Source organism: Tachypleus tridentatus, chromosome 3, assembly GCF_004210375.1.
Source record: "Tachypleus tridentatus isolate NWPU-2018 chromosome 3, ASM421037v1, whole genome shotgun sequence".
Lineage (NCBI taxonomy): Eukaryota > Metazoa > Arthropoda > Merostomata > Xiphosura > Limulidae > Tachypleus > Tachypleus tridentatus.
The window spans coordinates 107203892-107219988 of NC_134827.1; the positions used below are offsets into that span (position 1 = coordinate 107203892).

Sequence of the window (16097 nt, forward strand, 5' to 3'; positions counted from 1 at the left end):
GCGCAAGAGTTGGCGGTGGGTGGTGATGACTAGCTGCCTTCCCTCTAGTCTTACACTGCTAAATTATGGACAGCTAGCGCAGATAGCCCTCGTGTAGCTTTGCGCGAAATTCAAAACAAATCAAACAAAAAAAACAATATTTCTCAATACGATACATTTTGTGGACCTTGCCGGAACTGAAACGTATGATAATGTGATAATTGGTGGATAATCAAATCAACATTTGCGCGTTTCAAAGGTGCCAATGTTCGATAAGTCTAATTTTTGCTTGTTTGTTTTGAATTTCGCACAAAGCTACTCGAGTGCTATCTGCGCTAGCCGTCCCTAATTTAGCAGCGTAAGACTAGAGGAAAGGCAGCTAATCCTCACCACCCACCGTCAACTCTTGGGCTACTCTTAAACCAACGAATAGTGGGATTGATCGTCACATTATAACGCCCCCGCGGCTGAAAGGGCGAGCATGTTTGGTGCGACAGATTCGAACCTGCGACCCTCGGCTAATTTTGTACTTTATTCACTGTGATAAAGGCGTACATCAAAATAAAAGCGGAAAACAACAATAAGAACTAAACTATATTGTGCGGTTTTGGACTCTGACGATAACTGGCACAAAATATTTTATGACGTCAGTGTTGCTTCACTTCAATTTAATGGAGATGGTCGTAAGATGTTCTAATAAATTGTGGTTTAAAGTAGGACGTGAACTTTGCAATAATTACTCAGTTTGAATTAGGCTAACGTTAGAAATACTATAATAAAGGAATGGTTTTGTATTAGTGCAGTTCTTATAAATTGAATAGTGTTTTACGGTTACGATCAAAACTTGTCGGGAAGAGTCGGATATCGTGTTTAGAGCTTTTCGCTTTAAAATTTTTAGTTTTAATGAATGGCATCTTTTACGCAAGTCCACTAACGAGACAGAAAGCGGGATGAAGATCAGAATGGATTAAAGCACGAGATACGCCATTTGTAAAAGAAAGGTGGATGGGGTGGGACATTACTTCGTGTGGTTAAGAAGAACCGATATCGATTTCTTGTCAGTGTTAATACTCCATTAAGAGTCTTTGTAGGCATTCAACGATCCCAAACTAGCATGTGGTGGTTACTGGAGATATGAGAAGACAGAGAGCACGTGACCTTCAATATATTAGCTTGATTCTTCAGAAAGTAATTTCTGAACGGTAAGTGGTTCGAGAATAAAGCAGGAGAAGGTGGGTGAGTGGATGGGTGTGTGTGAGAAACTTTCTTTGGTGTTTTAAAGTGGTGTTAGATAACTCTGATAGAATATTTAGTCAAGTTTTGTTTCGAACCTGAATTCCATTTTTGTTTTTTCACATTCACTGTGATAACCTCATAAAATATTAACCACTGTTGGTTAATATTGAGCGACAGAAATTGTTTGTTTGTTTTGGAATTTTGCACAAAGCTACTCGAGGGCTATCTGCGCTAGCCATCCCTAATTTAGCAGTGTAAGACTAGAGGGAAGGCAGCTAGTCATCACCACCCACCGCCAACTCTTTGGTTACTCTTTTACCAACGAAAGTGGGATTGACCGTAACATTATAACGCTCCCACGGCTGAAAGGGCGAGCATTTTGGCGCGACCGGGATGCGAACCCGCAACCCTCAGATTACGAGTCGCACACCGTAACACGCTTGGCCACACCGGACCCACGCGAAAGAAATACTCTGACTCTTAAAGTAAACATTATCAAGTTACAAACCGGTTTTCAACTCTGCGATTGAAAAGGATGAAAATTAAATACAAGGTTTGTACCACAATATTACGTCATAAAAAAGAAAATACTACAACAGTGACCAACTTAACCACAGAAATTCCAGTTTTCCTGTAAAACTACTATAGTTTTGTTAAGACAATTATGTAACCAGATAAACATAAAGGAGTACTGGCCATAATATATCCTCGACTGGATTAGCAAATTGGACTGTGCATCAGAGGGTCCAATATTTGCACATCTTTATCTTACAAAGAGACATGCTCCATAAACTGGGTCGGTGGATGTTGTTGACTAGCTGCCTTGCTTCTAGCTTGTCACGTTAAGAATTAGGGACCGCTAGCGTAAATAGCCCTCGAGTATATTTGCGCGAAATTCAATGAACAACCCACTACTTGACACGAATAGATCAAAAGTTGGCGGTGGGTATTATTGACTAGTTGCCTTCTTTAATGTATCAACTGAAGTTCAGATTTTACTGTGAACATAAACTTTATTTCTAACTCGCACTGAGTGAAACTTTAAGCCTTGGCTTCAGAGATGAATGTCATATTTTTATCCAACTTCATTGTTTCTATGTGTATGAACCAATTTTAACAAACATCTGTGGACGTCAACCATATAAAACAAAGTAAAGAAGTTAGCCGTTAGGCCTACACTATCGTGATTACGTATTTTCATAAAACGTGATGCATTGAAATGTTTACTGATTTTGTTCACATTTTTAGATTGTTTAATCACCACGGAAAAAAAAAATTACCTCGTGTTTGTTTTTGTTATTATTATCAAAAGCTACTTGTTTTTCTGTGTGCATCGTGTGTTCCCACTCCACAGTACTGCTTTGGAAATCTGAAATTTTGTCCCATTATGAATATGAGGTATCACCATCCACCCCTGAAACTTTTCAACGTTCACTAGTTTCAGACTTAAGACGAGAAATGAGATATTTTAAAATGTTCATTTGCTTCTGTTGTTTTGTTGGTTATACATAAAATCAGTGTGGCAACTATTATTTTGAAAGAGTTTTAAACTAAAGTCCATTTTCAAGTGTTGTCATAAACATATGTTGCTCCTGGGTCCCCTGCATCTTGCTGTCGAGATCGGTATGTTACAGCAATAAACATACACCATTCCTGGGAGACGAAGGACAGATCCCCAGCATCTTACAGTCGAGGTTGGTGCCTTTGCCTGCAATCATTAGATGTACTCGAGCAAAGGCGTTTGTGTTAAGTAGATTGACGATATCCATGGAATAAAGACGGTTTTCTATCGCTGTTTCGTCATCGTCAGAAAGGTTCCTAATATCAACACAACAGTGTGTATTTGATCAGTACTATTTACTTACAACGATGTATCCACAGTGTTTCATAGTAATAGAATCATCTACCGTTTTTATTGAATGCTATTTTTTTGATAAGGTTAATTCAATCTAAATATAAACCGAAGTTTCGACGTATCTTACGGTAACGTTTTCTTTATCAGTTGAAACCTGTATAAAAAAATTAATAAATGTCAAGTGTCACGAGACTGTAACAACCTGAAATAGACTACTCATTGGTTTCACGTATGAAATAAATAGTAGTAAAATATTTGAAACGAATAAAAACATCAACTGCATAACCTCTCTATAGCTCGGGTTATCCATGTCAGTACAGCTCTGAATTTCTGAGTTAGTAAACTGGGTTTAAATCTGTGTGGTACCACAAAATAAGCTAACTTTAAGCCATGAGCGCGTTATAAGAATGACAATAAATCCCTTCGTGTACAGCGGTACTAACTCACTGCCTTTCAACTTATCAGTAGCTTAGTTTCAGGGACGGTGATATACAGCCAGAGTGTCTTCGTTTTAAATAGAAATGCAAATACCCTGAAAAAGTGAAACAGAAACTCTTTAACCAATGAGATACCCTTTTAGTGAATTGAACATATCTTCAGCTGGGAGTGTTTCTCGCATCACTTGCATATTTCTATACTAATATCTAACTCGTATGTCAGATTATGTCCAAGGAGCAGATATCTTTCAATAGGACTTCAGATAGTAAATAATTAAAATAATGTCTGTTGCATATCACTATACCAATGGTTAGGTTATTCTCATGAAGATATCTCTCGTATTGAGCTACACTGCGCACTACCTGTATCACGTCCTTATTTGAAATTCATGAGGAAAGGAGGTTTATGGTCTAGGAGGTATTTCTCCAGCAATGAAGATCTGTTTTCAATAAGAGATCGATGTTTGGGACATTTTAACCAAACCAATATTCTACTGTTGTTTTTACCCTGCAGGAATTAATATCAAACTGGTTCTTTTTTGTTATTTTCCAAAGTTCGTGATGAACCAGAGGCTACACCTGTAGTGAGGTACTGTCACGATTATCGAAATGTGTATATCTAGTGTGTTTTTTTTGTTTTGTTATTGATATGTTTTGGTATCCAGTAGGCCCGGCATGGCCAAACGTGTTAAGGCGTGCGACTCGTAATCTGAGGGTCGCGGGTTCGCATTCTCGTCGCGCCAAACATGCTCGCCCTTTCAGCCGTGGGGGCGTTATAATGTGACGGTCAATCCCACTATTCGTTGGTAAAAGAGTAGCCCAATAGTTGGCGGTGGGTGGTGATGACTAGCTGCCTTTCTTCTAGTCTTACACTGCTAAATTAGGGACGACTAGCAGAGATAGCCCTCGAGTAGCTTTGTGGGAAATTCAAAAAAACAAACAAACTGGTATCTAGTAATTGTTTTATGCCTGTAGCTGTAATGGTATTCATTATAACAACAATGCTGTTGAACGTGTTTATAGCCACAAACTGGAAGTCAAAAGATCTTTACAAAAGGCAGACTTCCCTGTGGGCCCTTCTGCTAGTCCCTCATCCTGTTCCTCACGTGCTCAAGAGGTTTCAGTTTGGTAAACAAGTTGGCTTGCATCTTGTGAAAAGTCTTTTAGGTGGTCTTTCTGAACGTATACTTAGCTCTTTTTTTTCTTTTCTTTTCTTTAAGTGGCATGTCTCCGGTCAACTGTTGACAACCTCAACCTCGGTTTATCGAAGGACGACGTTTCGTCGACGGTTGCGAAACTGATCATCAAGTGGCGATGTATTTCTGCGCGACTAGATAAGTTACTTCAAGTTGACATTAAGTCAGACGTAGTGGTCATGGTGCTCATTTAACTCATTTTCAGCTTCATAAAATCCGAGTTCTACTGTTTAAGCATTTTTGTCATATTTATTTTCCACGTTCTGTTTGTCGAAGTGACTTTCCAATCTTCACAGCATATCAGATTAATTGAAAACGGTTGTATGAAAAAATGAAATATACAGAACATTTCGATAAGTTTACTGGTCATCATAGAATGAAATATACGAGTGAATACTGGAGAATTAAGGTAGAAGGTGTGACAGCTTTAATGAACCAATCAAAACGTAAGTGAAATACCATGATGGAGAATCAGTGTACTTGTTTTTTGACGGTCTTATTTCTAGGTAACTTCTCGTATTTTTTATTTGTTTGTACCTGTTTTTGATGATGATAAATAGTTGGTGTGAGATGATAGAAATTAGTCTCTCAAGGGAACTTCTTTCTGAGGTGTAAGTACACCTGTTGAGTCGCTTTCGTGTTCGTCATGGTGAATGAATTTTTCAAACGACTTTTTTCTGTTCAGTATAACGTGTTTTGTTCTGATATTTAAATAATCAGTAACACTTCAATATCAACTCTGTGTTATCCACAAGACAAGTTACTACTACAAGTTAGTTACTCATAATGACTTCTTTTCTGTGAATAGGAATGAATCTAATATAAGATAGTCGTGTTGACAGACAAGACAAGAGGATAACACTACTTTGCTAGGATATTTGAAGTACAGTCTCGTCGTGTGGAGATGTCCTGTTTGTGACCATTGGTTCTCTCACGAGCTCTTTTTCATTCACAGCCTTTTACCTTTTCGAAACACGTCGTCGGTCACTTCCAACATGACCCCACTCCTTCGGTTCCTTCATCTGATTTTACATCAGCTCAATAAGTTGAGTTCGAACTACGATGTAGGCTTAAAGGGCAATACTTTGAGGCACATTATATCGATCCAGGCAGACAGATGGAACTGCTATGGAGTTGGAATTCAAAATGATCGATAATCCTGTCAGATTTGTGTTTCACTCCAGATGTTGTTACTTGATGAACTTATTCTTCTCAGAGAGATTTCATCCGTGGTTCTTTTCCACTCACTGGGTATACTAGGTTACAGTCGTCTATAAACTGTTTAATTGTTAAGGCACACACTTTTCTCACTGTCCTTCCTGTTGAAGAACAGGGGGGGAGGTTTCACCTTTTATTTTCACTTCTGGTAAGTGAGGCTACTAATAAGACCATCAAAAGATAAAGCGTGGTTTATGACTTCATCCCATTAAACGCGATTAGCAATAAATAAGCGCGAATTGAAGATGAAAGAAGCAAAGGGAATGGATAATGTTTGTCATCTCGTCTAAAACAAAAACTACATTGTTTTATTTTCTTAACAATATTTAGGTTTGTTAGGATATTGTTCCGAGTAACTTCTTTTACGGCTAAGTTGGTTAATTAATATTTAACGTTATCATTGTTTGGATTGGTTTCAAGATCCTTTCTCGGAGCGCGCAGGTGGGGAGTTCTAAACACTTGTTTATTTCTGAACTACAAGGAGATAACTTTTTTATTGTACACTTCACCCTTCAGCTACTAAATAATTCGAATAATTATTGTTGTAACAATTGTTATAGTGTGGATATTTGAAGCATGATTATAATTTACTAAATTTGTTATAATATTGTTAAGCGTGTTGTATTTTTAAACACTGCGTTCCTTATTCCGTTCCTTGGAGTTTTTCCGAAACGAATAATGTATAATAGTATTTCAACCACACTATGTCCATCATGTCCGTTGCCAACAATGGATTTAACAACAAGCTCTGGCTTCATGATCAAATCTGACGAGATTCATGTGGACAAAATTATGAGGAGCTATCCATACTTCCCCTTGGCGGCAAAAATCCCCAGGGGCGACACTGAATTGTACTTGTTCTTGCTAACATGAAAGTTCAGGTGATAAAACAAGTATTTTGTGTTTTTAGTATTTTCTGTTGAATGTGATGTTCTAGGAGAGAATTTATAAAATACAAATAAGTGGTAAAATGTGCTTTTTAAAGAAAACAAAGCTTTGTTTGTTTGTTTTTTGAATTTCGCACAAAGCTACTCGAGGGCTATCTGCGCTAGCCGTCCCTAATTTAGCAGTGTAAGACTAGAGAGAAGGCAGCTAGTCATCACCACCCACCGCCAACTCTTGGGCTACTCTTTTACCAACGAATAGTGGGATTGACCGTCACATTATAACGCCCCCACGGCTGAAAGGGCGAGCATGTTTAGCGCGACGCGGGCGCGAACCCGCGACCCTCGGATTACGAGTCGCACGCCTTACGCACTTGGCCATGCCAGGCCAACATAAAAGCCACCGGTTGCCGAGATTTTCAAAGCTTGCTAGTGAATGCAGCAATCCAGTATAATTCGTCATAGACCCTGACATTTGAGATGACATTAGTGACATATCGTTAATTAAAAGTAATGATTTTTGTCCGATGGTTGCAGGTTTTTTACACACAAATAAACCTTTAGTTGTTTCATTTTTTTATATCTTAATAAAGCTTCACTTTGCAAATCAAGGGGTGATCACTAGCAATGCATGAGCTGGTGCGAGTTCCTCATAGGGAAGCTCTAGACGTTATTTAAATACAAAACAAATTAGAGCATGTGTTCGTTACATCAGTGTTTATTCGTGATCCACGCCCCTAAAAACAGTTGTATCCATCTTTCATTATTACACTTCAGAATTATTCACCAATATTTAACTTTATAAAGTATTTGCCTGTCCTTCCTCATCAAACAATATACAATAAAGGCATCCATTTTATTGTTCACTTTTTATAATCAAACAGTGGATGTAAGTTAAAAAAACACAAGAGCCTTGAAGAGATGGATACACACACAAAAAAACGCAGATAGCCCTTGAGTAGCTTTGCGCGAAATTAAAAATAAACAAACACGCAAATTATGCACATAGTTAGCAATCTATTTTACTTCTTGGTCGAAACTACATGAACTTAAAGCAGGACATTATGAGTTTCAAAAGCAGCTGTAAACACAAAATGCGTGTATAAGAACAAACATTCTAAATTAGTACAACAGAAAATTAAAAACCTTTAATAATGCATTGAGTCGTCACATTACGGATTTCCTTTTTCTTTCAATCTATTTTTGGCAGTAATACAAATTTCACGTCCGTGGGGGCGTTATAATGTTACGGCCAATCCCACTATTCGTTGGTAAAGAGTAGCCCAAGAGTTGGCGGTGGGTGGTGATGACTAGCTGTCTTCCCTCTAGTCTTACACTGGTAAATTAGGGACGGCTAGCACAGATAGCTCTCGAGTTGCTTTGTGCGGAATTCAAAACAAACAAACAAACAAACAAACAAATTTCACATTGTTCAGACAGCTAAGGCCCGGCATAGCCAGGTTGTTAAGACACTCGACTCATAATCCAAGGATCGCGGGTTCGAATTCCCGTTACACCAAACGTGCTCGCCCTTTCAGTCTTGGGGGCGTTATATGTTACAGCCCACTATTCGTTGGTTGAAAAGTAGCCTAAGAGTTGGCGGTGATGACTAACTACCTTCCCTCTAGTCTTACACTACTAAATTAGGGACGGTTAGCGCAGATAGCCCTCGTGTAGTTTAATGGGAATTCAAAACAAAATAAAACCAAACAGTTAAAAAGAGGTTTACTGTTAAATCCGTGTACCACTATCGATACACCATTACATGAACAAATTAACTGGAGCGTTCGTGGTAAAACCTTAAATGTGTTGATGAATAATTTAGAATGTAATATTCTTGAGTATTTTATTTTCTTAAAACAAAGATGTCGCTATCTGGTGTTGTGTAATGAATTTCAAATGAGACCCAAAACTCGAGCGCTTTCAAATGGTTGAGTATTCGTCTTCAGAGGTATAAAGGGTTATGTTTAATGAGTGAAATGAATAATGTAGGCATGAATTTCGACGTTACGTACACCGGATGCTCATTATGAGTTAGCTTTAAGAATTAGCCAATCGTACATAACCTTGTTGTTGGTGTCGGGTTTAGTTTATGTTAGAGATTTGTACAAAACAATAGATATAAAAATGTTTAAAATATTATGAAGATAAAACTAAAGTAAAGGCAAAAGGAAATGGAACGATAATGTGACGTAATACATAATAATAACAATATACAGAATGGATTTAATTACATTAATACTAATCTAAAGTAACTTTAATTATGAATTTAGTTTTGACAATCTTTTAAGAGATACCCGATGGGCAACAATCCCTGGATCGAGATTACCCCATTTGGCCTTACAGTAGTGGTGTAATATAATTTAGGTTTCACATACATTCATTCTGTCTCAACGGTAATCTTGAAGGCTTGTAGGCTAAAAAATCGCGGTTCGATTCCTGTGGTGAGCACAGCGCAGATTACCCGTTGTGTAACTCTGTGCTTAAAGAGAACATTTCTATATGCTCTTTTTAAATAAAGACTTGATTTTATTAGATGCATTTCTGAATAAAAGCTGGCAATCTGGGTTCGGAAGCTGTGTGGTGCTACAGTCTAAGAGTTGTGTATTTTAATAGTGAGTTTTAATTCTTTATCGTATGTAGTAAGGGTGATGTTGAGTGGCTGTCTTTCTTTTGGTCAATATTTCAAAATTGTAGACAACGTCAGACAGTCATAGTAGCCTTACCACTAAAATAAAATATAAACTTAAAACGTCAAAGTTTATGTGTGCCATACGCGCCTTATTTCTAAAACATTCTACCAACTTTGGTTGGTAAGTAGACTCGGCCTTCATCATGAGGTATGGAAGGAGTTGAAATTCAAGTTTAATTTTTTAATACTAATTCCCAAAATTTCACCAGAAAATATTTGATGATACTGTAGCAGACGATCTACCCAGAACACTGTAATTATTAGTTTTAATATTTTCAAAACAGAGACCCACACCTGATCCTGTGTGCTAAGTATTTAACATGAATCACCTTTTTAACTTACGTTTGTTTACAATTGGCGCCAGTTATTACAAATAATGCTTTTTTTAAACTAATGAGATACAAGATAGCATTACATAACGTTTTTTGGGGGCATATGTAATCGAAATCAGATAGATCCGACAACCAAATCTGGCGCTTTTATAACCCATACTTAAGGCACTTTTTTTGGAACACACACCTCATTAAATTATTATTATTTGCTGAACAGAACCATGGATAGATATAAATTATTTACCAAGAAATTACGTTTTAGCGAATCGTTGAAACGGTGGAGATGATCGTATGTGTGTCTACCGCACGCTATAGAAACATCGAATGTTCATTTTTCAATTTCCGAACTTGGATATATTTTGAAATATTAATAAGAAACTCCAGTTTCTCAAAATACACTTTTATTAAAACAGAACTATTCATACTTACGTATGAAATGTTTCGAAATAAAATCAGTTTTTTTTTAACTTTTATTTATTCACGTAATGTTTTGTTAAATATAATAAACAAAGGTATTTCAGTAATTTTAGTCCAATTGCATCTGACGTGGACGATAATTTTTCTTCATTAGTGTTTATATTATGTGTATTCTTATAGCAAAGCCACATCGAACTACCTGCTGAGTTCATCAAGGGGAATCGAACCCCTAATTTTAACGTTGTAAATCCGTAGACTTACCACTGTACCAGCGGGGGGACGTGTTATGTTACGTCACTTACATTACATTGTTAGAATTCGATATGTTTATTTGCAACTAAACTTAAGGTACCAGGCTTTCTACGTTCTTTTTTTTTTAATAAAATAAAATACATAAATTACATCAGTAATACAAGTATTACTTCACGTTAATAATATAGATTAATGGATACAACAAGGAAAACTTAAATGTTAGAGTCTTGTCTAGTTGCCCTCCAGTGGCTCAGCGGTATGTCTGCTGACTTACAACGCTAAAAACCGGGTTTCGATACCCGTGGTGGGCAGATATCCCTTTGTGTAGCTTTGTGCTTAATTCAACAACTGTTGTCTAGATTTTGTCAATAATTAACTTATTTTTTGTTTCAGCTGCGGTTTGTGATCCAGGTCTGAGCACAAAACTTGTCGAAACTTAAAACAATTTCGTTTTACGATGTTAATAAACAGTGGTCAAAATTCCACATTTCTCCTATAATACATCGTATCCTTTTCAACCTGGCCTATCCCTAAGGGGCTTATAGAGCTCTTCCGCCCCTGTATCGCCCCTACACAGTTCAACTGGAAAGTCGTAAAGTGACTTTATACTGCAGTAAGAACGTAAGTGAATTAACCTGGTGTGTTTATGTGTGCATATATCAGAATAACAAAATATGGTAATTAGGACATAGACGCAACTTAGATAAGCCAATGGTTACAGTATGGCTGACCACGTAGCAGTTGTATTGTCTTCTGCTCAGGACAGAGTAGAAAATCGCTCGACATCGTCGTTGTGGACATGGACGTATCCGGCAGGTTGGCGGGGACGACTTTCCAGATCTATCTATTTGTCTCCAGAGTACAAGGCTCGAAAGGCAGACGAATTTTATAAGACCTACGATGTTATGGTTGGGGTCAAAATCGCTGCAACACTAGGCGCTCTAATCGCGCTGTTCGTCTTATTCGTGCTCTATAAGAGTAAGTGTAAGCCTGGTCAAAGTAAGTGTAAGCCAGGTCAAAGTAAGTGTAAGCCTGGTCAAGACGGGAAAGTGAAAAACGAATCGTCTGATTCAGAAGTCCGTGCTGAGATGAAACGACAAGAACTACCAGGTCAACTCGCCACCAGGGAGAACAAAAGCGACACTGTTTCCGTTTGCGAGAGCATTCCATTGTGCTCTTTGGCGCCGATTTTACCCTCTTCAGAGCAGATAGACATCCCTCTAACGGTCATTTCAGGAACCTCACCGTCCCATTTCTTGCCGTCGGATGAACATCTGAGAAAGGTTGACAAGATAAATGATCACCAATTAGCCCAGTCTAATGGGTGGACAACCCAGAACCCCAACCTTCTACTAGTACATTACAGGTTGCAAACCCTCCTATAAGCGGTGGATCTAAAAAGAAGCTAGGGAAAACCCACGTCTCACAATCGTCACAGATGTTTCCTGCACATCATATTCTTTCCATTCGACCTATCACACAACGTTTACCTAACAAATTTTCCTCTAAAAGCAAAGACGAAATGCTCTGACAAAATCTGAGACATCCTTAGTTTCTGGAAACTTCCGTCCTTAATAACCCGAAGCTGAGTTTCTTATTTTCATGTCCACTGCATTCAGTGTAAGAAGTGTTTTGTAGTTAGGGTTAGAGCGTACCGACAAGAATTTAACCGAACTCTCTTAAAATGTTGATGAATGATCTGGCAGGTTCATATTTTATTTTAAGTTTTTCTAAGTTACGTATGTAATAAAACTTTAATCAAGTAAGTCGTGCTAATTGGAGATTCGCATGTGGATCGAATGGCAACCGCCTTTTCCACGAATATAATATCAACCGTTATTCGTTGGATAAACCGAAATAGTTTAAAATATTTTTTTTTTCCAAATTCCAGAAGCCGTTTAAATTCTAAAATAATACGTAAGTAAGCAAGCAATAAATAGGTAAATTAACACTCCAACTTTATTAAGATTTACAGCTTTTACGATATAATTACCTTTCAGAGCAGGTGCAACATTTCGACCACCTGTGCGGTCATTACCAATGCATAACTTTTTACAATAAAGAATGTTTTAGTATTTTTTAATTCTATTTTGTAAGTATTAAAACCTTTTCTAAAAGCTAATCCTACTGTAAACACTGAAAACTCTAAAATATATTTTATCAGTAAATAAACTCAAAACGAAAATATTAACACTAACTTGTTTTGTTTTTTCCTTTAATTTAGTTAGATTTAACCTTTATCGCATTTCATGCTATCAGTAAATAAACATATTATTCTACGACCTAACATTAACCATTAAGACTTTTTGGAAAGCTTTTAATATGTTATACAAAACGACTATTAATATACACGCGCATTTAAAGAGTAAGTTTGGCGCATATTTTTAAGACAGACGAAAACAAAGTATTACTACAAAAAATATATAAAAACTAAAATTTGGCGAAGAATAAACTACCCTAGGAGTCTAACTGGTAAAAACTACGGAACAGCACCAGAAAACATCATTAAAATATACAAGACATACATTAGACCAGTAATAGACTATGCAGCTCCTGCACGGATTAATGTAAATGAAAAACAATTACAAACCAAACTCCAAACGTCACAAAATACAATAATTACATCAGCATACAGAGTACCTAAAACCACTTCATCAAAGTTCATGCACAATTACTCAAACACACAAACAATACCAGATAGACTTCTACATAGTACAATAAAATATTTTGATAAAAACTGGCGAAAAATGAGTTGTTATGCGAACTAGACAGATATTGTACATATGATGAAGAGAGACCTAAACACCTCTTCTGTTAAATTTGTACATCAGATCTTTAAGATAAAATTATTTAAAATAATAATAATAGTAAGGCCAAAATATAGATAAAATAAAGGCCACCTACGTTCTAGACTTATTTTAAAAAAAAAATCAAAGAACAATATAAATGGACATTGTCCTGAAAAGGACCAGACTAAATTTATGATATCATTCCAGCCATTCAGTATTTAATCGAAATATGTTAATCTGGCCACTCCAACTAAGTAATGGAAGGGGGAAGAGGTTTAGTGTACCTGATCATCCTGGGTATACAAATATATATATACCCAAACACTTAGAGACAGAAAGACTACAAAAATATAACGGTTGTTTTAGCGTTAAATTTGTATCACAAAATTTCCAATGACACAGATAACGTTTATGAAGATATGAAAAATAAAATAATAGTGGACATGGCCATTATAGTATGAAGGAAAATAATTAGGTAAGCTAAGTATGTAGTTTGTTTAAAAACTTTTACCATTAGACTGACTGACTTATCTTTAATAATCTCTTAGAGCAAGTAGCACATAAAGACCCGTCTTCTCAAATACGAAACCGTTCTGCTATGTTCATTACTCTTTCAAATTAACCGTATTCAACGTGTAAATATACCAGTCATAATAAAAAACTAAATAAATTAATTTATAGAGAGAATCGAAATATTAAATAATATATGCACATTTTGTTGTTTTTAACTGTCACACTGTCTTTTGCGTAATGTCTTTCAAACGTTATGCGTATATTTACGTAAGAGGGTGTGAAAAAAACAACCTTGAATACCATCAAAATTTATTATTTTCAGTAAAATAACAACACAGTATTTTAATAAAGTGTGCCTCCAACTCTCTCAACAGTTGTTTTTACCCTTCAAAAGTTTTCAATAGTTTTCATGGTGCGCGTCTGTAACGACTTGTAAAATGAAACAAGGGTTAACGTCCTTCTTGTACGCCGTCAAGAAGAAAAAAAATGGATAATTAACCACTCAAACTTTTCCAGTTGTGCAAACATTGTTTTATGATCTATACTATCACAAGTAGGCTGAAACTTGTCGTGATTTTTTTAGTGTGGAGCCAAGTGTGTGTGTCATTGTAAGATTAAAAATGTTTGTAATAAACGTTTCAAGCAATTATCTGTTGTTTTTGCTTTTGTCAATAAATAAACTGGGCTGTAAATTAAGCTTACTGACAACCTGATATCGATCTGTTGGAAAAATTATCTCCAGGTTTTTATCTAAAGTCTTTAAAATGAGGAATCTCACATTGTACCAGGACGAGAGAATTGAACCTTTAACCCTAAATTTTCTGTTTTTCTCTTTAATCTTAAATTATAGAAAGTTGCTTTCATAATCAAAGTTGAATTAGTGTGGAAGTCTGTTGTATTAAGTGACTTTTTTTTTTCATATAAATTAAACCCGTAAATTCACCCCATATTTCCTCAGAACACTCTGCGTGTAAAGTAATAAAATTTTAATCAAATTTTTGGTACAGCCAATGAAGTTTCTCTGCGTTCTGTCCAACTCTAGTGGCGTCCCTCGAAGAACCACTCCAACCAAGAACCTCTCCTCCGAGGAACTTTCTTTAAACGTGACAAATCAATATTGCAGAGGCAAACATTGTAAGTCGCTTGCTTCGTGTGCACGTGCATTTTCCGAATTGTAGCCAAAGGCTGTAATACGCATGCGGAATACAAAATAAAACCTCCGAAAAAAAGGCGTCTTTGAACCATTTCTCACGAGTTATCTACTGTTGTGGTTAAATAGTGTGATATTTTAAACGTAACTGTTTCCTAAGGAGCGGGCCCTGCATGGGCAGGTGATTTAGGGCGTTCGACTCGTAATCTGATTGTCGCGGGTTCGAAACTCCGTCGCACCAAACATGCTCGCTCTTTCAGCCATGGGAGCGATATAATGTCACGGTCAATCCCACTATTCGTTGGAGAAGAGTAAGCCAAGAGCTGGTGGTGGATGGTGATAACTACCTACCTTCTGTTTAACCTTACACTGATAAATTAAGGACGACTGGCACAAATAGCCCTCGTGTAGCTATGCGCGAAAAAACAAAACCTAAAGAAACCTAAGGAACAAGAATTTCCTTGTTTCTCGATGAAGGCTTAAGTAAAAGAACTTTAAATATAAATATTTTAACATCGTGAAAAGTCCAACATATTGTCTTACGTCATGAGTCCCACAATGACTCCTTTTCGTCCAACAGTGCTTTCGTCATGATGTCTATATAGATGTACATGTAACAAGATGTTTTAGAATGAAACGTTTTTCTTGTTAAAGTTATTTGGAGCAATTGGAAACTTTGGCTTTCGTTTTGACTGTTACTTTTGTAACGCGCACACAGCTCAATGTACGGCGATATGTTATACTTTTCCCATCAGCAGCCCTGTATACTGAGACCGACCCTATCAATGTTCTTCTCGCAGTTTTCATATGAAGTACGAGGTTCTTTATGATTTATTGTGTAACTTATCGCATTAATATAGAAGAGCAGTGACGTAAACGAGAGGGTGACTGGGTGGGCTCGAGCCCCGTCTTTCGGTTTTGCGCTCCCCAAAGTTTTTTGTCCATAAGTCTCTGCACGTTACTTAATAGCGTGCCTATTCTAAATTATCTCGTATTGTTCTCTTTGATGTTTAACTTTCAACTGAGAGCACAATTAGTTTAAACTACCTAGTAAGGCGTTACCTATTACTGAGAAGTTGCCCGTTTCTTTAGATGGTTTGATTTGTATGGAAGTTCGTTGCAAAGCTAAAAGAAATGAAGGCCATCC

The 16097-nt window shown here is 36.8% G+C and overlaps 1 protein-coding gene across 5 annotated transcripts in view; it reads left to right on the forward strand.

Annotated features, from left to right (window-relative positions):
• The window catches only part of LOC143247695 (uncharacterized), a 39430-nt gene extending 26747 nt beyond the window's left edge, over positions 1-12683 (forward strand). For 3 of the 5 annotated variants that reach the window (XM_076496092.1, XM_076496094.1, XM_076496090.1), the window contains exons 2-3: positions 10892-11497; positions 11540-12683. In XM_076496092.1, coding sequence (XP_076352207.1) covers positions 11221-11497; positions 11540-11883 — 621 coding nt within the window. In that variant the 5' untranslated portion in view covers positions 10892-11220 and the 3' untranslated portion in view covers positions 11884-12683. Of the gene's footprint in view, positions 1-905; positions 1182-4850; positions 5150-10891; positions 11498-11539 lie in introns of those variants that run through there. The other 2 variants (XM_076496093.1, XM_076496095.1) reach the window with 2 other exon arrangements.
• Positions 12684-16097: the final 3414 nt, after the last annotated feature.